Source organism: Triturus cristatus, chromosome 2_2 (genome assembly GCF_964204655.1).
Source record: "Triturus cristatus chromosome 2_2, aTriCri1.1, whole genome shotgun sequence".
Taxonomy (NCBI): Eukaryota; Metazoa; Chordata; class Amphibia; order Caudata; family Salamandridae; genus Triturus; species Triturus cristatus.
Window position 1 is genome coordinate 1,175,330,988 of NC_140582.1, and position 26,736 is coordinate 1,175,357,723.

General features: G+C 47.2%; 1 protein-coding gene across 1 annotated transcript; it reads right to left on the reverse strand.

Moving 5' to 3' along the window:
• Nucleotides 1-5,509: 5,509 nt before the first annotated feature.
• LOC146863321 (uncharacterized) lies at nucleotides 5,510-18,344 on the reverse strand. The gene is made up of 3 exons (XM_085643167.1): nucleotides 18,065-18,344; nucleotides 10,935-10,994; nucleotides 5,510-5,895 (listed from the first exon to the last, which is right to left on the reverse strand). Exons 1-3 carry the CDS (start codon nucleotides 18,342-18,344, stop codon nucleotides 5,510-5,512), a joined length of 726 nt encoding a protein of 241 aa, XP_085499293.1.
• Between the last annotated feature and the right edge of the window lie 8,392 nt (nucleotides 18,345-26,736).

The following is a 26,736-nucleotide window of genomic DNA, read 5'->3' on the forward strand; positions in this document are numbered from 1 at the left end:
TTCCGGACTTGACCAGAAGACCCCCTAATCTTCAAATTTACAAACACGACATTGCACATTGAAGATTATGTGAACCTGTGGTTGTGGTCTCACACTGCATACAGTCCCCATGTGTCCCATATGTCACTCTGTTGGGTGGTCCCTTGGGCTCCCAGAGATTATACAGGTTGTGTCTAGTGCAGGTGTGATTGAAATATCAATGTATTGGTATATGTATTGGAACTCCCCTAGGGCCAAAACGTGTAATACTGATCTCGCTGGTGATTGTTATCCTGCAACTTAAGTATTTTCAACTCTAGGCCCATAAATAGACTAGAGGGGTGTGCGTAAACCTAAATACATATATTAGAAACATATCCCTGGTGCGTTATTCCTTCCATGTGGAAATTCCAGACATCATACACTGGTTAAAAAATCCTGCTGCACAGTCCTTCTGAAATTCCCATTAAGTCTTCTCTCCATACCTACCACTAGGATAGCTCACAACAAAGGCTTTCTTCATACTATCATCAGAAGGTGTCTTTCGGAATGGTACAAGCTGCACAGTTCAACTAGTGGACAGCATATATCAGGCCACCGTCTCACCGGGGAACCTTGCAGATTTGATGCCCTGTGAGGTACTGGGCACAGGCTAATACATGTAGCATTATAACCAATGTTAGCTTAATATCCCACATTGTAGGTTGACTCACAGGCCAAGTTACACACAGTTGATGCAAGATTAATTCTCGCTGAATATATTTAGCATTTGCCTATAATCTTTTTACAACTACACTCATTGCTTGCCAATGGTGTGATTAGTAATGATATCCTTGCAGTATTCTTGGCAGTCTTTATTGAGGACAACAGCAAATCTTGCCACGTCACACTGTATTGTAAGAGCTGGAGGAACAGTGTGTCCTTAGTGGGTGATAGGCTGACACAAACACAACTCATGCTAACTAGTGTGTGTCGTAGATGGCACACATGGTCCGTAATGTAACAGGAATGTGCAGGGACACATCTCATTTGTTTGTGTTTTGAAAGGAGGACAACACACTTGAATCACATACAAATTTACACTTGCAGTGTTGGCATGAAATGTCAGCCACCACTAATAGTAAGTTTACAATTGTGGTGTAAGTACACAGGTCAGCATCAATGCATATCGATCAACAGCCAGACTAATGTAATGATAAGTGGTGCTTAGTCCATTCAAGTGGCTCTGAGTATGAAGAATATGTGTGCCTAAGGACAGAGATCGCTAGAATGTGCCACAAAGATCACCTTGGAAAAGACACATGTGATGCCTCACACAAAACAGCTAGACAATACAACATGCAAACACCACTAACAGATTTGCATCTTACTTTTACAGATAATGCTGCTTCCACATCACAACAGGTGGATGACAGCAATCAGTTGGACGACATTGAAGACAACCCTCTCTCCATAGACAATGGCACACTTGAGGAGCCCATTGAAACTCTGCACTCACCTACACCACCTCCAGAGCCTGACAACCGTGGGCTTGCTGATCAAGTGGAAAACCCAGCCCCACCAGATCCTGCACCCACAAACATAAGCACAGAGTGGGAGGACACCCAGCGTGAATTTCAACAAACTGCTGTCTCTCTACAGCGTGACCTCCTCAATGAGGTACACGTTGGTGTGTTGAGCATGGGTGGCACACTGCAAGCAATCCTACAAAGCCTAAATCCAGAGTTGGTGAACATCAGCCCTGAGCAAGGCAGCTCAAACCAAACACCGGGGATTGCACAATCGCTGGCAAACATTTCGAACATTATGAGCCAGAGGCATGTGCAAATAACAACACAAAGTGCCACCAGGGATGTAGCCCAGCACCTCCAAAGTATTGATAACCAAATGAGAGAGATGCACCAACGTCAGGAACAATACATGTCAACACTCACAGCATTTCATGCAGAGTTGCTGACGGTGATTAAAAATCAGCAACTGATGCTGAATGCTCTAACGGTGAGATTTATGTCACCTGAACATGTGTTCCCACACACATCCACTGCCACAGCTGGTGGTAGCAGTGGGACAACATGCCCTGCACTAAACCCAGAAACCAACACACACACTGAAGACTCCGAGGATGAATTTGCAACACATGTACAGAGGAAGACATCCCAATAAATTACTGTAACTCACAGTTGTCGGATGACAACCACCAACCATTCACTGCTATGAGAACAATGTCCGCCACACAAGAGTCTCCAGATAAATATAAAAACTGTGTCATACAACATGTTTTTGTATTACAAAATCTGAATTAAGAAACATTGTGACTATAACAATGTATGAAAATAAAACCAACTTCAAAAATAAGATATCTTGTTCACAACACCCTCAAACATGTCAACTACTGTTGTTTCCACACTTGATTGTCAAGGACAATGGGCCCTTGTGTCCGGTTGGTACCACTCAACATTACCAGTGTGTTTAATGTATGATTGCTAATCCAGACACACGTAGAATAGTGCATAAGTACAAGCTCAAGGTTTGTAAGCATGAGTAATTAGATGGGAAAAGACATACTGTCACATGTAGCAATTATTGAATGTCACTCATCAATGTGCTGCACCGCATCACCACAGTCCCCTCCCTAACACAGAAACCGCACACATAGTCAAAGTACCATCTGCAATCCTGTGCTCTCCCCTGTGCTGGTGCTGAGCCCTCTGCCATGTTCCGGTGTATGCACCCTAGCAGCATGCCTGCGTCATGGTGGGAGAATATTTTGGGCATGAATGTACACCTCTACACACACAATTTATCCCTGAAGGCTTACATCTGAAATGACTGCATGCTGTACACTGCAGCAAAAATTGAACATCACAAAAACTTGGATTCTGTCAAAGCATGGTCATCAATGTGCCACTAACTGCCACACATAGTGAGGCATAGCATGCGGATGCATTAGCAGGAATAGGAATCCTTGGAACGCTTGAATGCTGTCTCCTTACACTGTGTAGAGTTGTGAACACCAACAGTAACCCACATGGTACACAACTTTCACAAATACAGCTCATCTACAAAAGTATGGAGTGTAAACTGCAGGATTGGATGAGGTACGTATTTTGACCCTGGTCCCATGTGAACTTTGTGCTGCTTTCGACAGGGTGTCCAAACAGATCTCACTGCTAAGGTTCGAGTAGGCAGACAAAGTGGCCATTGCAATGGACTGGTTCACCTTTGGAGAGGAGCTTCCATGTTAAGAATCCCCCTATCATCTCCATGCCTCACACTAATGAAGAGGGTGTGCCACAGGGGTCAGCTCTGACCCCAACACATCTTGATGCAGTCCTCCAACTGTCACCTGCGCTGTCCATGTGGTGAGAGTTCACAGTAGTGGCACATGCCGATGATATGCACTTGCAAGTTACACTTTGCAATAACTGTGTGCAGGATGTACCCAATTTCGTGATTAAATCAGCAGATGTTGCAGGGTGGATGACTGCAAAGTGCCTCTAGCTCCATGCCAGCAAGTCAGAGGTGTTGCTGGTGATGAAAGATCATAAGCTGTGGAGTGAATGCTGGTGGCCTTCTAAATTTGTGTGTGCACTCACACATAAGCAGGTGCTGAAAGACATGTGTGTCAGTGGAGACTCGGCTGGCATCCTCCAGGCTTAGACTAACAAAGTGGCAGGAATGTGCCTTGGTATATTAAGGGGGTTCAGACTGCTGTTGGTAGTCATTGTTGTCAAGCCATACATCACTCAGGTTATTGTCCATGAATCTATTTTCCAAAAAAACCTATTACTGCACCTTTCTGTAGCAGGGGACAAACAATTCTGAGATTGTGAGACTGGCCAGGGTCACAAACACAGCTGCCAGGACTCAAATAGATCCCCATAGAACCAGCTCCAATGTCAGCCCCAGTTCTTGCCATCATTGGCTTGCGTCAGCCAGAGTACTGAGTACAAGGCTCTCAGATTTGCGTATAACATATTCAAATCATCCCCTCCTGGCATCTTGCCCCACATGCTGTCACAATACACCACCACTTGCAAAATCAGAGCAAAAGGTCAACAGCTAGTGGTTGTCGCATGGGTAAGGAGGGTGTGAGCTTTAGTGTGCAACTCCTTCACAATAGCAGCTCAAGTCTTGAACTTATTCACTACACACATTAACATCATGGAGTATACTCTGGGCTGTTGTGAGGTTTTCAAGATTCACCTCTTCACTTACATCCTGGACTCCTACTGTCACCGGCCACCTGTTGTGTTTCCTACAAGTGCGGGGAGGGACCTTTGCTGGGGAAGGTGTGTGCAACATGAGACGTCTACACAGTACAAAACTTAAGCAAGTCTCCACACAGTGGATGGTTGAATCTCTGTCAAAATGGGGCTGAGAAAAGCTCTGCCAGTGTGTCACAAAAACACACTTCCTGGCTGCAAACTATGATTTCGAGACAGCACATCACCATTGATGACGTTGTGTCTAACAATATTGTTGTCCTGCCCCAACTAAATGGCCAGAAATTTTAACCACGTTACTTCATACAACATCCATAAGTCGTAAATACGTCTGTATACAGACAGTGTGTTGTACAGTCATATGAGCTAGCCACTTGTAACACAATGACCACTTGCACATGAACATGGTGTAGCTATTACAACACGGAGGGATCAGATGTGTGGTGAGTACATTCCGTACATCTGTGTCAGATAAAAGCTGAATTTCACATACATATGTCAACATGGTACCCAGCAGAGACAGAATATTGCTAAATGTTCAGGCAGAGGTTGGCAGAAAACTCATGATTAGAATCCAAAACGTATGTATGTGTCAGACCAATATTGGCTACCAACAAAAGCAAAGCACAGGTGTTCCATGAACATGTACATCTAGTCAGACATGTAGCACAAACCGACCTGAATGTACTAATATGATGCACTCAAACAGGAACCGGTGGTCACAGTCCATGTGCCCAACAACTCACACATACCACATATGAAATGCGGAATGACATAGAATATAGTCCAATGTATGTTAAGAAAGGTTTATAAAATAAGAATGGTGATCAATATTTACATTACAGAACACACTAACTTATCTAAACAACTAATCTAAAAAGCAAAACCTATCTAAACTAACTAATCTTACACTAACGAACTTAACTCTATTAACCTAACCTAAACTATGATCACGCAGACAAGTAGACATCATCCCCCCACCCCCCTTAAGACATCAATGCACAATAGACATACACATACTTAAACTACACATTTACTAACCATAACACCATACTAAAACAAATATATATTTTTTTTTCAATTTTTTTGTTTTTTTCCCATAAACATTAACACACATAACATTACCCCCCACCCCTAAAAGTATTTAAAAAACCCCTATGATAAAAACCTTAAAACTACATCTACATCTAAAAACCTATCTCAACTAACTATGCCTACATATTCTACAATCACTAACAAAATGATACTTACAAAATAATAATATTAACAAACACAATAACTGTAAACCATATTTCCATTAGCCCCTAGATTTGGCTAATCAAATATTCCAGTCTCTGGTGGACCGTGTCCAATTTCTCCTCCAACTTCTCAATTTTCCTGTCCATGGAATCAAGTCTGGACATCAGGGTGTCCATTGCCTGGTCCGGTATGGCCTGTGGAGCAGACGATCCAGAGGCTGCTCCACTGGAAACAACAGCGGCTGATGAGGTCGATGGGGCCACGGGAGTGGGAGGATGCTGTTGTGGCTGCATGCCATCCCTTGAGGCGGGGTCGGTGGTCCACGTGTCGGTAGCCCGCTGCTTCTCATACTGGCGGGAGGTCCAGCGGAAGCCCTTTGCCACGGAGAGGATGTGTAGATATCGGGCCTTCCTTATGCGGAAAGCCCGCTCATCCTCTGCATTCATGTTATCTGTATGAAAAGGTGGACATGTGTCAGTTCACCAGAACATGCCGGACATTAAATCATAGGAAATGCATGCTGTCAGGTGTAATGTAAAACACATTTGGGCAAATCATCTTTTCCATTTGTTGCCCACACACACCAATACATAAGTAGTGATTTAGCTCGGCACATACTGTGCAGTCAACTGAATGTCATGGTTGCATGGTAATCCTTGGCACACTTGACATAGTAACTAATTAATGATGAGCCATATGATTTTAAGAACCAGTCAACAGGCATCACGACATGTGATCATTTCCCCACAAAAATGACATCTGGCTCGCCTTGTATCAGGCATGGAGTCATGTGGACATGAATCTGCAATGGACGCTAGGTTCTGACAGTGTCACAGTTTGTCATGGAAGAAGAACTCCTTCCCTTGCATATTTACCACTAGCCCGTTCATTTCACACTCCAACAGAGGAATGCACTGAAGTGGCAATTGCACATTGGAACACAGAGATGTGCTTGCTGTCTACACACCAAGGAGACTCATAATTCATAACAATACTAAAATTGGATGGCATGCAGCATGCCATGTAGTACTAGCAGGGTGCAATTAACGTCAGCTTGGCGTTCAGAGCATACATGCTACAAGCACTTACATGTTGCCCATGGTTTTTGTGGGTATTGTCCAATCTCCAAAACACAGTAACAAATCTACCATATCTTGCAGCAACTCAGTCATCATGACAAAGGATCAAGGATGCGTCACAGCATCATGACATAAGTCTTATGTTGTCATGAATGTGAATAAACATTATCAGACAGGATGTGCCACACTTGTGTGTTGAAATACGTTCGTAGTGTCACCTACCCTGTGCACTAAAGCACGTCACAGCAATGTCAACATCATCCCTTATCTGTTCCATGGGAAAAAAGGGACAATCAAGTACTACAGTTCCAAGGGTCACATCAGAAGGACACATGACTAGCTGTTGAAGTGTGTGGACTGCAGAAATGCTCACCTGCAGTCCATGCATTAACTGCCAATGCAACCATGCTGGGCCGGGTCATCCTGGCCATCGGCCATCTCATTGATTGTGCCATACACATCCAATCATCTGTGGGACACACATTGTAAGTCCTGTACCAACATTAATTGTGAAAGTGGGTCTGTGATACGTCTAGACATGAGATGAGGCTGTCAGCAAAAAAATCAAATAGGAGGCTGATTCCTGTCCCACTAACAAATGGCTGTGGACTACAAATTTCTAAAAGCCACCCTAGGCTTGAAATATTCCGTGTGGAATTCCATGAGGACTAACCACGCATGGGCTCCCATCTGTTGTGTTACACGTAGGAAAAGTCAATGCATGGACACTACAGCCGCTTTGGTACACATATATTGACATCATCCTGGAAAATGATTGGATTGAATAAGCCTTTTCACTACATTATGGAAGACATGCATACTTGACACATAGCTTTGCTCTTATTCTGTGCATATGGTACATAGTGTCATCTATACTCCGTTGTAGGAATATTGCATACCTATCCAAGGTGGGTGGGTCCACGAGCACAATAGAACCACATGAGAAATGTGATGACCGACAGATTGAATGCCAAATACATGACTCACAGACATATTGATGTGCAGCTTGCAAGGCATATCCACAGGAACTTTCCATACATTACAAATTGACCTTTTCATTGACCCAGCACAAGGCGAAACGCATTCAAATACACCATATGCTATACACAGTACGCAAACACCCCATCCAACTCGTGGACACAATCCATACATCTTCCACGGATGTTGCCTTCCTGGGGGAGACATGTCTGAAGGCCTCCTCCATGCCCGACGTTGCCATAGCCATTCTGGACGGCTACAAGAACACTGGCAGGGACCGCAACAATGGAGTAGGAGGTGGGCTTGGCATTGTCATGGTCAACCACAAAACCCTCTGGGCCTCACACATCAATGACCACACCCTCAGCACCGCCAAACTCATGCACTTGAAGAGCCACACATACCACAACCCCATTCTCAGAGGAACCCTCGTCTACAGAACCCCTGGACCCTGGCCTCAATTCTGTGACACCATTGCCAATTGGTTCTGCACGCATGACTACATCCTCCTGGTACACCTGAACCTCCACCTCAAGAACCACAAACACAACAACTCCTCCACCCTGGTAGTCAACCTCGGACTCAGTCAGCTCGTCAAAACGCACACCCACTCCGCCAGACGCACGCTTGACCAAGATCCTCGGCTACCTCCCATGTCCCTTTCAGCCACACCACCAAACTGGACTGGCCATTGGTGCATCCACTACACCTTCAAGACAAATCACCACACCCCAACACATTCAACACATCACATGCAGCAGCCAGATCAAAGACAACAATGAACAGCTTGACAACACCCTTGCCCAGTGCCCACACGCCAACCCAAACTACACTGACTGCGCAACATGCAAATGCAGGCAATTGATCAATGACTGCCACAACACTGTCACCCCGATCACAGAACCCTCCAACAGACACATTGGCAAGAAGGCTGCCTGGTTCACTGTGGACATACGGCCCTCCATACACACATGCCAGAAAGTACATAAAACATTGCACCCCAAACAGACACCAGACAGTATGTGGGCCACAAGAACGGCATCCTCAGACACCATCACCTCATCTGAACTGCTACAAGGGCCACCACCAAGGACTGCATAGACAACAGCGCCCCCAATAACAATGAGATATTCAACATCATTAAGGTACCCTCCAACCCTGGCTCCAACACCAATGACATCCCACAACTGCAAGACCTGTGATACACCCTTGCCACACTCTTCCATTGCAATATTGCAGACATCCACAACAGCTACCACAACCCGTACACCTTGACAGGCACCAACACCTCAGACACCCCGGCCACCATCCACACTGACCCCCCTGCTCACCTGGAGCAATGTGAAGGACAACATCAAAATGAGGTACACCATCCACTCCATCTCACCGTCTGACACATTTGCGCACCACATGTGCAGCAAAGCTAGCCCCACCATTGCAACCCATCTCCTCAAGGCCATCAACATCTCCTTAGAGAGTGCGAGCTTCCCAGCAAATTTTGATGCACGCCGAGATCAACGCCTCACTCCAGGAATCCAAGGTGGATGCAAGAGGCCTCAAGAACTTCCAGACAATTTCCCTGCTCCCATTCCTGCTAAAGGGCATGCACAAGATTGCAAACAAACAACTGACCGGCTACCTCGAGGAGTACACCATCCTGGACCTGTCACACTCCGACATCTGCAGGAATCCCAGTATTGACAATGGCCTCATTGCCAACACCAATGGCATCTGGCCCCTGATGTACAATGATGAAAGTGCGGCACACATCCGCCATGAGCTCTCAGCCGCCTTCAACAATGTCTGTCAACGCACCCTACGCACATGCCTCAAACACGCAGGAATCCAAAGCAAGGCTCTGGAGTGGACCACCTCCTTCCTCTCTGGCAGCAGCCAGAGCCTCCGCCTACCCTCATTCTGCTCCCAAGCCTCAAAGATCATCAGCGGCAGAACACAAAGATCATCCCTCTGCACAACATTGTTCATCATCTCCATGGGCACGCTTGCACACGTTGCACAACTGCACCACCTCCACATCATCTCCTACGCTGACAACACACAGCTGATCCTTTCCCTCACCAAGGACAACCTCAACACCAAAACCAACATCCACAAAGGAATGACTGCCGTTGACGAGTGGATGACGAACAAATGACTGAAGCCAAACTCACCCAAGACGGGGGTCCTCTTCTTTGGATCCACCCCCTCAGCCAGGGACAACTCCTGGTGGACAACTACACTGAGAGCAGCACCGGCAGACACCAACCATGCAAGCAACCTGGGGGTCAACCTCGAATCAACACTCACCATGACCAGGCAGGTCAACGTCGTCTCATCCGCCAGCTACAACACCTTCCGCATGCTCAGCAAGATGTACAAGTGGATCCCCACTGCAACCAGTAGAAGCTTCACCCTTGGCCTCGTCTGCATCAGGCTGCACCATTGACATGCAGACAATGTGGGAGCCACTGCCAAACTCCGTAAACGTCCGCAACACATACAGAACGCTTCTGCACACCTTGTGCACAACTCCTCTTGCCACAGCCACATCACACCCCATCTGGGATCCCTGTATTGGCTCACCGTCAACAAGAGGATCGCCTGCAAGCTTCTCACCCATGCACACAGAGCACTCCCCCACACCGGTCAAACATACCTCAACAGGATAATCACCGTCTACTACCAGAATTGCCAGTGCCCTTTCAGTGACCTTGCCCTTGCCACTGTCCCCCACATCCAAAGACCTACCAGCGGCAGGAGTTTGTACTGCCAACATGCCGCAAAGACCTGGAACACCCTCCTACAGCTGAGCCTGGTCCTCCTTGCCTTCATGAGGGCACTCAAGAACAGGCTGTTCGAACAGTAGCAGCACACCTCCCCCCGCGCATTGAGACCCTCACGTGTGAGTAGAGCAATTTACAAAAGTAATGATTGATTGATTAATTAATAAGTCTGACTGCCATTCCTATGGCTCATCCATATACAAATGTTTTGGGGCTAGGGATGTTGATGGTAATTGCACTGACAATGTTTCCATAGCATGATACATTGGCTAATTAATGCAAGGATGACATTAAACTGTCACTACAATATACTTGAACTTCTCCAAATTGTTCACGGACGTGAAGGTTCAAATGTCATTCAGATGCTGTTTCATTAACTTGGCTTTGGCTACTCCAGTCCCACTCCATTTTGCCTTGTGGATAGTGGCAAGGAGTGTCAGACAGTGTTGTGGCTTCTGATCTGTCCACACATGTCCACACGTAGTACAACGGTCACAACATGTTACATCATGTAGTTTGGAATTAGGATGCAAAAGATAAGTTCGGACTGCAGCAGGAAGTTGTGATTGTACCATAGTTGCACTCATACACAGTTTTTCTTCCATCCTCGCACTTGATACACAACAAATTATATGAACATGGATACTCACTGGTGGCATTTGGGTCTTCAAAGCTGTCGACCTCCCCCTGTGTATATGGCCGTGGGCCACCTACAAGAAGAGTAACAGAAGTACAAATTGGTATAGAATCACATCATATGTACATGTCAATTTAGACCAAAACATTATTTAGCGTGACACATGCATGGAAATAACAGGACGTGTTACTCCTTTTACATTGAGTGCAGCCATATTGTTCCTAACACACATGGACAGTGGAAACACTGGATTGCTTCCACATCAATGTTCACACATGTGTGCCATCCCTGTGATTTCGCACATGCATCTACAGATTCAACACACATGCCCTTATGCAGACACTGTTGCTGACTGCTGTACGGATTGCTGTTTCAAAAACGTGTTTATGCACACGCACATGTGTAAGCATTCATTAGCCACAGACACTGACAACGCTTCTTTGACTCTCAACATTCCCACAGCATGTTAAGCTCTATCATGTTCACTGATTGCACACTGATATGATCTTGCAGATGACTGTTGCATAGTGGCTCACACATGACTAGGGTTACATTTGGCTGCCTGCTTCACACTCCGTTCGGGATGCTGATTCAACTGAAGTGCATCCACCATGACGTATACAGCATTCAAGGTGTACATCCATGATACATTCAAGCAAACATGTAGTTTGAAGCATGTACACACTGCAGATGCACAGTATCGGACCATCAGCCAAAGCCATCTTTACCCAGCAACAAGCCCAAACTCAATCATTGGACATGCCTCTACACAATCCATCAGCTCAAACTTGGATCACTTTGTATGGACTGTACCAGTGGCAAATCTACACGCTACGCAAATTACACAGCCAGCAACACCCATGGACAGTAATCCAGACTACAATGCACCCTGGCGTACACCACCAAGTACACGCACACTACGTACACACAAAACTACACCAACTCTGGATCATGACATGCATCGCCATCAAAGTGTCCACCCTTTGAAGACTAGCCATGGAGATCTGTATCATCCGCAAAAAGACTAGCAACAGATGGAGCGTTACTCACAGGAATCATGGTAAACGCTACCTTTCCATCCCAAGTTAGCAGATGACTCACCAATCAATCATCCCATTTAATGATTAGTCTACAACAACTGTCTGGTGTGTGCACATGCCATTGCACTCAATAGGTACATCTACATCACAAAGTGAAGCACAAGCCATAGCACGCTCAACATCAAACGACTAAGTGCACAGATCCAGGTCAGAACAAGGACAACACCCCTGTGGGAACCTCGTCCAAATACCTACATGCCCCTGAGGTGTGTACACAACCCACATCACATACATCATTGGCCAACATGCATTCGCATACATGTTCCACAGACTTGGGACATAGCTCAACTCACATCTTGACTACAGACGTGCCAACAGGTTAGCAAAATTCATTGACAAGCTTGTAGACATCACACAGTAGCAACTGGCCACAAGGCACAGCCACAAGGACGGTGGCAACATCAACACATCCACCACACCAAGACCACATACCCCAATGGCCTGACCGTTCTGACGTACACCTCCTGTCTACCATACAGCTGCATCCATATGAAACAATTAGCACCCCACACAGAAATTACAGATTCTTGACAACTAACAACTATAATGAGCCACAAACCAAAATGCCAACAACACCTTGCACTACACAAGCTTGGTTCTCAATGGACCACACAGATGGTTATCGTAATGTCTAGATGATTTTGCTACAGTCTCCAACACAGACACACAGCAGCACAGGAAGTCAACACGGATCGCATACAGACCACATCATTATTGAGACACATGCAGACACCATTTTGCAACGATGAAGCACGGGGACGCTAAGACACCATAAATCCCCTTGATAAGGATCCAAAGCAAGGACACCATCTCAACAATCCACACACACATCAAGATTTTACAAGGGCAAATGACTCACCCAATCAATCCTCAGCAACTCCAGAAATGCTACACTAAGAATGCACTTCACGAGTTACATTGGCAGAGCTAGCATTGTGCATGCGGACATGTCCCCCTCACAGGATCACTACAACAAGCGCTGCTCATATTTCCACACAGATGTCATGTGCCTCCAGGATGATTGACATTTTCAGACACAGGTCAATGTAAACATATATCTTCATGCAAAACCTGCTACCCCTCCATCTCATCTTTGACAACATTGAGCACCACAGACAGCGCATCTACCATGATACTCATCCTTTGATGATCACAAATGTACCCCTGTCACCAACCTCTCCTACCAATCTGGCACACACGTCACTCCAGCATTCAGCGTTTACAATGAAGCTGGGTGTGTAATAGTGAGCTTATGCACCTTAAGTGGACTAGCGCATGCTTACGACCCACATGCAATGAGCTGACAACAAACATCCTGCGCAGACCACACCGTGCACCTCTCCTTTTCAAATGTATGTAACAGACTCTGCAACTGCAGCTGGATTGCGACCCGCACATGTGAGTAGGCTAATCCTGATGATGATGCCTGCTTGATTCATCTATTGATGCCGCATGCTTACATACGCAACCAGAGTCATGTATATGGTGACATATGCACAGGGTATGGACTGAAATACAAGATAGTGCAGGGATGATGCAACCCCAGACCTTTGTCTGCACCACACTGTTTGAAATTCCAAGCAATGGAATACAACATTGACATTTTAAATATTCCTTGGTCCAACAGTACTTCACTATATTCTACATCCTGGTGGTGCTGATTCATGCTTAACATTGACAATGAACTGCAAATCCAGCAAGCGTGTTTTACCATGCACTTGTGAATATGCAAAATTTGCACTACGTTTTTAAAAGGCTTGCTATGTTGCATGTTGTTAGATGTGGATGTTCACACACAACACCCATAGCCACTGATGCATGGCCAGACTTACAGAGTGGCAATTAACTGGGAAACCATCTGGATGGCACTCCACCCTAAGGCTGGCCTACTGTGTCTCGAAAAAGGGACTATTTAATCATTTCATTTGTCATTGCTCAATGCATGCTGCATTTGATTACACACATTGGAGGAGAGAATCATGACATTAGTGACCTTGGGGTGTGTTGGACCTGTCAGCCCTAGGGTGGTCCCCCCTTCTATTTGTGATCTGCCTAATTGTTGTCCACCATAATTTTTGTGTTGGAGTAGGTCTCCGGGCGCCTTTTCATTGCCAATCAGTGTTAAGGTGCAGGTGCTCCCTTCTCCCAAGATGGCTGCCACAGACCCCTGCTACTGCAGAGTGGTCTTTCATAGTAGCACCCTAGCTGCCAGGAGCTGGCTGGGACCCCACAACAATGTTGCGACACCAGCCCGCCTTTTGTCCCATGGGTAGAATGGGGAAGCTCCTGGAATGTGCTGGAACCTGCTAGGAGGGAGGTGGCGTTTTACTTTAGCCGCCTTGGCTAGAGGTCACCTGACCTAGGGCTACTTAAGTGAGGAAGGGTACTTTTTGTGGTGAGTTGGCCAGTGGGGTACAGCAGAGCTGGAGAATCCACGCAGGAGTGTAGGCGGTTGGGCCTAGCCAGGGACTTATGCCTCTGAGAGTGACAGGATTTAGGTGCTGCCTCTTAAGTGAGTGAGGGACCCTGTGAAACCCTCTGATCTTGCACAGCAGTAGTAGGACCAAACGAACCTCTGCCCAGCCTGACTAGGAAGGACCTAGGGGCAGATTTATGTTGCACTTGCGGCACTTTTGCGCCGCCGTTGCGTCACTTTTGTGACGCAGCAGCGGCGCAAATCCTGCGCCATGGTGCGGGGCATTTACAAACGTGACGCATCTCCCAGATGCGTCACGTTGTAAAGCCCTGCGCCACATGTAGGCGTTCCAGGGCAGGTGGGGGCGTTCCGGCGCAGGAACGCCTCCTAAAAGTGGCTGAGTGAAATCTACAAGATTTCACTCAGTCACTTTTAGGCCCATGCTGCGTCAAAACCCTGCGCCTGCTTAAAGCAGGCGTAAGGATTGACGCAGCATTGTACAGATAGGGCCCCCCAGATCATTGCTGGAGCTGCGTCGCGCTTGCGACGCAACTCCAGCAATGCGCCACTTTTCGGCACAGATGCGTCACGCATCTGTGCCGTTTTTGCCCCATGGTGCGCCGCATTATAAATGCGGCGCTTCCATGGTGGCGCAGCTGTGGCGCATAATAACTGGCGCATCCCTGCTGATATGCAGGGATGCGCCAGTCGTCATAAATCTGCCCCAAAGTCGTTAACTCCATCCCTACCCCCCTGTAACAGAACCCCCTTAAGGGCGCCAGAAGCCCGGGGACCCGTTGCTGCCGTCGCAGCTGTGCAAGAAGGTGGGCCAGGCCGAGGACCATTGCCCACATCGCCAATGGAGCGGACGCCATCCAACGTCAAGAGCAAGGTGAGCCCGGATGCTGTGATTGACGCCGGTGCGCCCCCTGATGTTTGGGAGCCGCAACACACCCTGAGCCCGGGTTTCCTCTCCGTGGGAGTCCCCCTGGTCACCACGACTGAGAGACCCCGCCAAGGGATCCTTTCCTTGTGCCCCCCGTGACTGTACTGAAGCGTGGTGCCCTACAAACTGCACCGGTGCGCTCCCTGCTACTAGCTCCGTGTGTAGAGATTCACTGTTACTGCTTACGAGTAGCACTATGCTCTTCATGTTCCGTTCTGAAGTGCTGTATGTCATTGCTTACGAGTTGCACTCTGTTATTCATGTTCCGTTCTGAAGTATTCCTTGCTAATGATTCCGAATGGCGCTTGGTTTTAAATGCTCCAGTCTGAAGTATTCCTTGCAAATGATGATGATAGGGCTCTGTTTCAAATGCTCAGTTATGACAAATGCATGGCTATTGATTACGAGCAGCGCTCTGTGTTAAATGCTCCGTTCCAAAGTGTTCCCTGTTGGCAACTACGAGCAGCGCTCTGGTCTAGATGCCCCGTTCTGAAGTAGTCATTGCCAGTTAATCACGAGTGGCACTCTGTGGAAATCGGCGCTGTTCTGAGGTATTCACCGCTCAGCGCGTAAAGCGCGGGAATCGCCACTGAGGTGCTACAGATAACCAAAGTAGCGGTGTGCCCACGAGTTCTGCCCTGGGTCCCTGCACGCCCTAGGAGTGGCGCTACAGTCACCAAACCCTACCCTGAGAAGTGAGATACACTAGGGTGGCCTAGAGCCTTTAGAAACCTACTGGTGCATGACGTGCTGGTGAATATGGGGCGGGTGAATCCACTGCTAATCTAAGTGAAGCTTGCATTGATATCTGAGGAACTGCATTTACATCTCATGAATTGCATTTATATCGCATGAACTGCATTTACATCTCATGAATTGCATTTATATCGCATGAACTTCATTTACATCTCATGAATTGCATTTATATCACATGAACTGCATTTATCTCGAACTACTTGGATAAACTTGATTTATTTGCATGACCCTTTACAGTGTGGCGTACCTTATTGTGTGTGTTCCCCATTCCATGCGAGGTGCGTGTTGTATGGTTGCTTTACACACAGGCCTTTGGGTGCCCAGCCGCTCGTGTCACGTTACCGCCCTTAGGGACTGGAGACCCCGGTTTCCTACAGGGTGCATGAAGGTGTCCCTTCATGAACAGACACTACTGCCCCACGACGCAGGCAGCCATGTACATGTTAGCAAGTCTGCCTGCACCTGCACATGGTGGCAGTTTGTGTACCAACACAGGGCTTGGCACCGTGATTACACATCATGGGGCTGATTTATGTTTGACTTGCGCCTCATTAACGCCACCGTTGCGTCATTTTTGTGACGCAGCAGCAGCACAAATCCTGCGCCATGGTGCGGGGTATTTACAACGTGACGCATCTGGGAGATGCGTCACGTTGTAAAGCCCTGCGCCACATGTAGGCGTTCCAGGGCAGGTGTGGCCGTTCCGGCGCAGGAACACCTCCTAAAAGTGGCTGAGTGAAATAGACAAGATTTCACTCAGTCACTTTTCCAGCCATGCTGCGTCACATCCCTGCGCCTGCTTGAAGCAGGCGTAAGGATTGACGCAGCATTTTAGGGATAGGGGCACCCAGAGCCTTGCTGGAGCTGCGTCGCGGTTGCACAGCAACTCCAGCAATGCACCATCCATACGACGGCAGATGCATCACGCATCTGCCCATCCGAGTGCCACGGTGCGCCGCATCATGAATGCGGCGCATCAATGGTGGCGCACAAGTGGGCAGATGCGTGGCAACTCCTCTGGTGCATCTCTGCTGATTAGCAGAGATGCGCCAGACGTCATGAATCTGCCCCTTTGTATCCAAATCATCCTCCCCCTTGTTCACAGCATGACTATGAAAAATCAATTTATTTAACTGGTGCATGTGTCTGTGTGAATAGAGAAAATTTCAATGTCAACATCATATATATTTGGGCCGATTGATGTTTCCTGGCGCATCCCTGCAAATCAGCAAGGATGCGCCAGGAGAGATGGGTCACACAAGTTTACCCTTGCGCCACCCATGATGCGCAGCATTTTCAATGCAGCGCATCATGGCGCAGGAATAAACAGATGCGTGACGCATTCGATGGCGTGAGGTTGGCGCAGTGCTTAAGTTGTGTTGCAAGCGCAACGCAACTCCAGCACTGTTCCAACCAGCCCAGCCCTAACATGGTCTGTCAAGCCTTACGCCTGCTTCAAGCAGGTGCAGGGTTTTGATGCCTCATTGTCGGAAAAGTGAGTCAGTCACATATTATAGATTTGACTTTTCCAAGGGTTATTTCCGCCGTTACACCCACCCTGCGCTACATTAAACATGACGCAGGTTTAATGTAGCGCAGAGCTTTACAGCGTGACACATCTCCATTGATGCGTCACGATGTGAATATGGCGCAAACTGGCGCAGGGTTTACACCACCGCTGCGTCACAAAAGTGACGCTACGGCGGCATCAAAGGGGCACAAGTCCCTCATACATCTGCCCCATGGTTTCCAACATATGTGTCTGTGGCCACAGAACAGTCTTTTGTATTGCATGCGCTCATATGTACATCCATACAGACCATTGCAACGCCAATTGATTGGTCATACGATTTGTGCAGAGGGAGATATGGCATAGATTAGCACCTCTGAAGAGAATATATGAGTGACAAGAAACATTGACTTACCAACTGGACCACCAACTTCCAGGCCAAGATGATCGAGCAGGTCAGCCTCCCTGCTGATGACGTCCTGCCAGCGGTGCTTTATCTGGTGGGTTGTCCGCTGGATCTGGAATAGACGCCCCAGATGTTGCTGCACAGTGGTCCACCGGCGCTTGCGCCCTGCTGTGTCATACCCCTGACTGACCCTGCCCCCCATGCTGATCATCCGGGGCAGGTAGTGGAATATTAGCCATATCATCCCGCCAAACTGTCGATCGGTCAAATTTCGAGACCTTCCCGACATGATTTAGGATGACGTAAAGGAAACTTAATAAATTTGACAAAGGAAACTTATTTAAGATTGACCTAATATGTACAATAAAATAACCCACCCCTATATAAAGCCTTAAAACTAACTACCCCAATCGACAAACACCCCACAATACTAATGTTACAGACACACACAAGACTCACAAATCACTAAAGACATAAAAACACACCTCAAAAGACACAGGGGACAGACAAAAGACACTTTGAAAGGCAAATCAGGACACCACAGACTCGAAACAACTCCACCAGCAAGCACACACCGAAAGCAAGTAAGGGAAAGTGAAAGTAACTGTGCACTTCCTGGTTTGGGAGGTTCTGGAATCATTGCATCATTTCCTGCTTCGATGCGACACGTTTTTACGTTTTGCGTCACGCTTCCGTTGATGCGTAGATTGTCACTTATTGCATTTAGGCTCAGGTATGCATGCGTGACGCTTATTTGTTTTGCGTGTTGCATCATGAATTAATAATTACGAAGCGTGACGTAAGTCACAGTACGTCGCGCATTATTGGGATGCTACTCGTTTGTATGCATTTGCGAGACTTTCCTGTAGAAGCGATACTTTACGTGTAAAAGCGTCACTTTTCATATTGTAATTGCTGCAGAATGTAAAAATTAGCCACGCTTTGCTACTTGCGACACTTTACATTGAGATGCAACACTCTTCTATTGTGTGAGTGACTCAATCATGACTTGCCACTGTATAGATGTGTATGTGTGAGGGCAGAACTACCAGGAACTGTAGCATCATAGCAGCATTTGCATTTTGCACTCCTGAATGCGCAGGTGTGCCACGTATTCACAGAAATATGTTGCATATCCATGCTTCACCCTGCACTGGTGCAACAACTTGAGGCATGCAGTGGGCCAGGACCCTTGGAGCCTGGTGCATGGATGCGTACGTCACCAGATATTATCTGTGTGCATGCATTATCCCCTTGAAATTAGTGTTGTGGACTGCAGCACAGATATGGAGCGGGATAAGGCACGGCGTACATACAAAGTGGTAAAAGTACAATCCCATTACGCCATATTTAGCGCACCGTTACATCACTTTTGTGATGCAGTGGCGGGGCGAAGACAGTGCCATGCTTTTGGCTATTTACAATGTGACACATCTAGTGAGATGTGTCACGTTGTTGAGCCCTGCGCAAGATGTTGGTGATCCTGGCAGGGGGGGGGGGGTGGGGGGGGTGGCCTTCCACTGCAGGAATGCCTCAGACAAGTGGCTGAGTGACATGTACAATATTACACTCAGTCACTTTGACGTCCATGCAACATCAAAAGCCTGCGCCTTCTTGAAGCATGTATAAGTATTAATGCAGCATGTTTGCGATAGGGCCAAGATCATACTTGCTGGACCTACGTTTCATTTGCAACGCTACTCCAGCAATGCACCGCATTTGCACAGGGGGATGAGACACGCATCTGCACATCCATGCGCAACGGTGCACCACATTGTACATGCGGCACATCTGTGTTTGCGCACGGGTGGGCAGATGGCTCGATGCTTCTGGTGCATCCCTGTTGATTGACAGAGATGCACAGGAAGTCCGTAATCTTGCACGGAATGTCTCCTTTTTTGCAAATGATTACGCCACCTCCAGGGTGGTTTAGTATTCAGTTGCATCTCCATGCTTTCACTCATTTGGTCAATCTGGATATGTATCTTGTTCCATGTGTGTTGTGTGTCAACTACCACCGCAACGTACATGGCACTCATAATCTCCGCTAAGTGCTGTGTGTAAAGTGTTTGGGGCAGAATTACAAGCCCCTTGCGTCACTTTTGCACCGTCCTTGCATCACTTTTGTGACGCAGCGGCTGCGTAAAAGTTGCTGCCCATTAACAACGTGACGCATCTAGGGAGGTGCGTCACGTTGTGAAGCCCTGCGCCACATTACACCTGCGTCAGGTTTAATGTGTACAGGGTGGGCGTTCTGTCGCAGGAAGCCCCGTATAAGTGACCCAGTGAAATCTACAAGATTTCAATGAGTCACTTTTACATCCATGCTGCGTCAACACCCTGCGCCTGCTTGAAGCAGGCGTTAGTATTGATGCAGCATGTTAGGCATATGGCGGCCCTGGGCATTGCTGGAGTTGCGTCGTGCTTGCGACACGACTCCAGCAATATGTGATTTTTCCGTCAACAGATGCGTCAGAATTTCTGACGCATCTGTCAATCCTTGCGCCATGGTTCGCCGTGCATCCATGGTGAGGCAAGGATTTGGCAAGTAGGTGCAGGGAAAGTGACACATCTCTACAGATGCGTCACTTTCTTGTAAATCTGCCCCTATGTATTTTGAAGGAGATGTGAAGTCACACAGGGTGGGTTTCCCGCTCCCTGTACATGTGGATGGTCCCCATGCACCACCAGTCCGTCAGACAAAGTGATGTTCTGGTGGCACAGGGGGCTTGTCATTGTAACCCATGTTGTTGTTCGAGGGATGTTTCACATATAGTACATGTGTGTCACCTGTGTCGACATGTTGCCTTATTGCATGTTGACTTGTGTGGCTTCTTCTCACCAACGTTTCCTTCTGTAAGATGATATGTGTGTATATTCGGAGTGAATAAGGATTGATCTGTGAGTGGTACTTCCAACTTGCACAGCAGCTGACTGACATTACATCACACATTGTTGCCAGTGCCTGCATGTCATTGCTTGAGCTGTGACTCTGCTCAGACATGTATGTATTTTTCTTATCCACGGCGGAAATGCTGCATCACTTTTCACATGTCCATATGTGAGACATCAGCATCCCAAGGAGCTTTTGCACAAGTTTTTCCATGCGTGATATTTGTGGCCACTTTCAGCAGCTATGCTTGTCAGGACCACCACACACACATAGCTTACTCAGGGTGCAAGTGTGCATGATTCACTGCATGCCATCTATTCATGCAAAAGAATGTTGCACACGACTATGAAACATGTTTTTGATAGGATGTTGCTTTCCTGTGCTATGGCAGTGCCACAGCTTGTCACAACCAAGGTCCTTCCACTGCCATGCAGCAGCAGTTTGATGTACATCTGCACATGTATATATCTATGAATTGAACTTGAACGTTAATGGACACAAAGTTGAGGATGCAACTTGAAATTGTGTAATGTTCTTTATTGTACATTTTACTGACTTCAATTTTCTACATCATGAGAAAAATTGAGTCACTATGTGTGATCGACGTCGTATCCCTGCTGCTGTGTGGTGGATGTCTTGCACTTGGGGTTGCACATGTTCATCATCATCCACCTGTCCAGGCTGCTGGTCCTCCTCCTCCCAGGGCACATTAGTTTTGACACATATGTTGTGGAGTATCGCACATGTAAGTATTATTTTGCAAACAGTTTCTGGTGAATAAAGTAGCCTTCCACCTGATACGTCAAGGCAACGGAACCTTGACTTCAGGATTCCGAAGCTGCGTTCAATAATGTTCCTTGTCCGGCAATGGGCATGGTTGTATGCTTTCTGTTGGTCAGTGCTTGGATTTCCAAATGGTGTCATAACCCAACTCTGGACTCCATATCCTTGATCAGCTGTAATTGGGAGGTAATAGATACGTGTTACTTTAGGCTGACATCAGTATACATGGCATGTGTCCTATGTCTACCTTTGCAAACTTTGAAACTACTCAAGTCCATGTTTATGGTGTTCCTGTGTGTGGTGGGTAGACGGTGTGTGGCCTTGACTGCTCTGATGTGTGCACGCTACGCGGGGGATGGGCAGTTGCTTTTTGCAACTCATATCATGTAGCAGACAATTGTACAGGGCTCATGCAGAACATGGGTGATTGTTTGCCGGACACTGAGAAACAGGGGCAGAGGGCCCTGCCCTTCAAGGACTCTGGCAAATTGTGCTGTACCTTCATATTCCAACAGGCATCCTCCCAGGGGTACTCAAAACAGCATGCCGTGGTTGGATGGGGGGCTTGACAGGGCCAAACCTTGATGTCCCATATGCACGTGACATCGCAGTATCCATGTGTGAGGTATTAGTTCACTGTGGGACCAGGGGCGACTGTCTGTTTGGCAGACAAAGGGTATGACTGATATTGTGGATTGGTCTAAGGATGGCGTGCTCCTTCCCTTTGCTGACCTACCTGAGCAATGTGGCCCCTGAACAGGTCAGTTTATCAGATGGTGCACCAATACATGCTTACGGTGTGTAATTGCTATGTGCACGTATATACACATTGTTGCACATTCTAATAGTATTACTTAGTTATTTACATGCATTTCGTACTGCACCTTTCAATGGTTAATTTGAGTTAGATGCCATGGGGCACATTCATGAGGTTTTGCCATAGGGAAGCGCAGCAGGCCTTCCTGCAGCGCTTCCCTACGGCAATTTAAAAGGGCAGGGATGCGCCGTATCTATAACATGAGGCGAATTCCTGTCCTTTTTCCCTGCGCAGGCGCACAATGGGCTGCCTGCGCCAACGCAGGCACCTCTGCACCATGGTGCTAGGGTGGCTGCGTTGCGGGGATGAATATTGTTGTACAGGAAGGGTAACCTTTATGTTCAACAATAATCACATGAGGTTTTTTCACTTTCTATCTGTGCTGCAGAAGGCAGCACACATAGAAAAAGCACAAACGATGAGAAATAAAGAAATTTCTCCCCGTGTTGTTTTTTTTTAAACAAATTATTAATCTGTTTTTGCATATACAGGACCATTGAAGTACAGTATGCATGAAACACAATACTTTTACATATGAACTAACGATATAGCATATATATCCGAGGCAACCTTACACGTCGTGCACATAGTTGGCAATGCCGACCAAATAAAACATACGAGAGCTTGATAGTACCTCAGTCAAGCACATTACTTTGTATCCAACCATGCCCCTGCGCTACGTTCCCAATATTCAAGATTCGATATCTATGGGGGCTCTGCCTCCCAAACAACCCTCCAACTCCCTACCCACCCCAACCCTCCCAATTAACACAACACTTGCCACGATTTTCAGTCTGAGGGTCACAGATCCTTGACCTCGGGAGGGGAATGGGAGTGGCCGGACCCAGACTTCAAGTGCGGAGTCGGGGAAGGATAGAGGCCGAATACATCGGCCAGAGTGGGGACTGTGATGGTTCCGGACAGGCATAACAGAGGGGGGGAAGGATTGTATCATCACCCATCAGGATATGGCCTCAGTCAGACAGGAGATTACAACCCTCAGCCCCACTGGACTGGCTCCAGCTACTACCAGACTCAACCGTTGGCATACACCCTGTTTCACGCTGGGGTCCTCCGTGGACTGTGCCCCGCAGCCTCATCATATTCCTCCACCTCACCCTTAAATAGCTCAGTCAGATGTGCCCATTCTAGAGATATGGGACACTTTCGCAGCCCTCGACTCTCTTCACGGTGCAACGCTTCTCACTCCACCACTGACCCCCTCAATACCTCCTCCCCCCACACCTCCACCCGCAGCAGGGCTCAAGACTTCCACCACTGGGTTTTCAGGCGCTTTGCCAGCATTAATGGCAGATTGGCAAAGCGACGCAACTGTTTTGCCTTCAGGGGGAGCGGCAGCAGTGACAATGGGCAAGCTTCTGCTGTGTCCCAGGAGGGGCGTTCAGTAATTATATTTAATACGTGCATTATCCTATCCCAGTATCAAGATATTTCTCCCCGTTGCGCCTCCCTTCTGCCTCCCCAGGGGAGGCGTAGGCTTTTGGCGCTGCCTCAGATTTCCGATTTCTCGATTATCAGAGGCAGTGTCAAAAGGGCATGGATGTTGCTGGTAACGTCCCCAGCAACACCCATTGGACGCCCCTTTTACGCGGAACACTGCGTTGAAGGGACTGATATTTATGAAGCAACATTAAGCCGATAAAAGTGGCTCAGTGCTGCTTAATTAATATCACGCTGGCTTCTGCGCCACGGAACGTCACAAAAAGTTGCGTTCCGATGGTGCTAGGGGCCTCATTAATGAGGCCCCATGTGTGCATATGTTGTCAGTGTGACTTGGTGATCAACAAAGTTTGATGTGTGATATTTCCATGCATTCCTATCAGGTGTCCCTTGGCCCTTTACGTTATGCTGCTATTTGGGTCTGCAGGTTTGTCCAATATGTAGTGTGGTTATAGTGTATATGTGGCAATGCATTTCCACATTGATGCTTAGCATCATTTGGACCTACGGGCATGTCATGTGGATGTAATGTGGCATTGTAGAAGCAGCTGTTGCATCATATATTTTGATATACATTTATTGGTGCTTACCTACAAGAAGTCCGTTGCCATATTGCCCATTTTCAAAACGTTGATTGATTATGCTGTTTCTGAAAATGTAGGCGTCATGCACACTGCCAGGGTATTTCGCCAGGACATTGAGAAATTGTCCCCGATGGTCCACAATGGCCTGGACATTGATTGAGTGTGTGTGTTTTCGGTTGCGGTAAAGGTGTTCCGTAGCTGCAGGTGGTACGAGCTGTACATGCGTGCAGTCCATTGCTCCAAGCACATGAGGGAATCCAGCAATAGCATAGAATCCTTCTTTGATGTCCATCTGCAGCTGCTGTGTGTTGGGAAAATGTATATACTGTGGGGAGAGCTGGAGAATGGCATCCAGGACCGTAGGGAGGAAGCCGGAGTAAGATGACTGCGACACTCCAGCCACTTGTGCAGCTGTTGTTTGGAACGATCCAGAGGCCAACATGTGCAATACCGCCAGTAGCTTTGTCAGGGGTGGGATGTTGTTACCCCTTTCAGTTGGTGCCTGTAGCTGTGGTGAGATCTGCCGCAACAGATTTAGTATGGACGCTTTCCTGATCCGATACAGTTTGATGACTTGTTCGTCCCGGAGTCCAATGAGGGTGGTCCTTGGACGGAAGATGCGCTCCTTTCTCCTGCGCTGCCTTTGTGGTAATGGTGGAGGCTGCGGTAGTGGGATTGGTGGTGGTGGTCTTTGTGCAACTCCCAGCTGGAGGATTAGCAGGTCCATTTTGCTTGATATGCTTCCAAATTGCTATGTGGCACTTTAAATCCAGTTCTGGTGAACTTGCGTCGTTATTTGCGCGTGGGTTTATGGGGCGCAGGTTTTCTGACGCATTCACGCATTTGCGTGACGCATAACGTAGATGCGTCGACGCAGGGAAATGACATAAATATGCCTGCGTCAGTAATACGTTGCTTTTTGGTTGGGAACGCCTACCTTGCATATATTAAAAGTGACGCGACGCAGCCGTTTCTGACTCAAATTAATTCCGTCGCATCTTGGATTACGTGACGCATATCCGTAGATGCGTCACAATATAAATTTTGCGTAAAAAAAAAACCGCCGCAGCGTCACATAAGTGACGCAACGGCGGTGTTAAAGTGGCGCAAGCCCAACATAAATCTGCCCCTTATTTTTTTTGTCGACGGCAATAGGAATTATAAGAAATGTGAAACAACCTAAAAGTTTCACCATTTGTAATCAAATATTTCTTCAAGGTGTTACAAAGAGCATCCCTTTTTCAAGTCCTTTGCTAATATATTTGAAAAGCAAGTAATTAATGGTAAAAACTTTCTAGCACCAAGGGTCAGGCAGAAACTGAAATGACACACATACCTGGGATCTTGAGGTTTTTTTTGTATTGACCAGTAATTGACTTCAGATGAGAAACAACTGGGCTCCCAGAGGTTGGAACGCATTAACCGGCAGCTATGCATGGAGCACCGCAGGAATGTTTCCTTCAATGCATCCTTGATGGAGACCTGAGATGCGAAACATATGTCGTGCTGGCTCCTTGGAGCTGTCCTCTCTGACTTTTCATATCTTCATAACAAAACAGATGTGTCCAATCCCCTGTGTCCCAGCAACTCCACTATATCAGTCTGTTACTTTCCTTATCTCATGTCCAATTGACTGTAAGAATTGAATGTCTGTTTCTGGTGTGCTGTGGGTTTGCTTCCAAGCCAAGCTCCATCGAGGAGTAGTGCTGATGTATTCTGATCTCATGTGGGGTCGCGGGTTAGACGCGATGCTATTTCACGCTGCTTTATCATCGGTACCTAACACTAAACAAATGTTTGCTGATGATATCTGTGATGTGGAGAATGAGTCGAGCATGAGTCGCTCATCGAGTTGAATGACTCGATCAGATCCTGCCTTCAAACTCATGCCTGGAGGAAACCTCAAAGTTGAAGCTTGCCCTCTCGTGGGAGCTGGTAGCCTTACATGTGGGTATAAGTGGAACAGACGAACAGGGTGGGGTAGAGGTTGAGGTTGGGTGAGATCACTGTGTACTTGTGTCTCTGCATCATCGTTCTGTCGCGAGGGGATCTATTTTTCACTTGTTTCTGGCTTGACTTTTAGACGCCCTTTTCAAGGGTCATGGTTCGCTTCTTTCCCAGATGTGTTATGTTATGTTATTGT

Coding starts and splice junctions, on each gene's coding strand:
- LOC146863321 (XM_085643167.1), bottom strand. CDS start 18,344: ATGTCGGGAAGGTCTCGAAATTTGACCGATCGACAGTTTGGCGGGATG. Junction 10,995..18,064: donor GGAAGTTGGTGGTCCAGTTG/GTAAGTCAATGT, acceptor CTCTTCTTGTAG/GTGGCCCACGGCCATATACA. Junction 5,896..10,934: donor TGAAGACCCAAATGCCACCA/GTGAGTATCCAT, acceptor CTTTTCATACAG/ATAACATGAATGCAGAGGAT.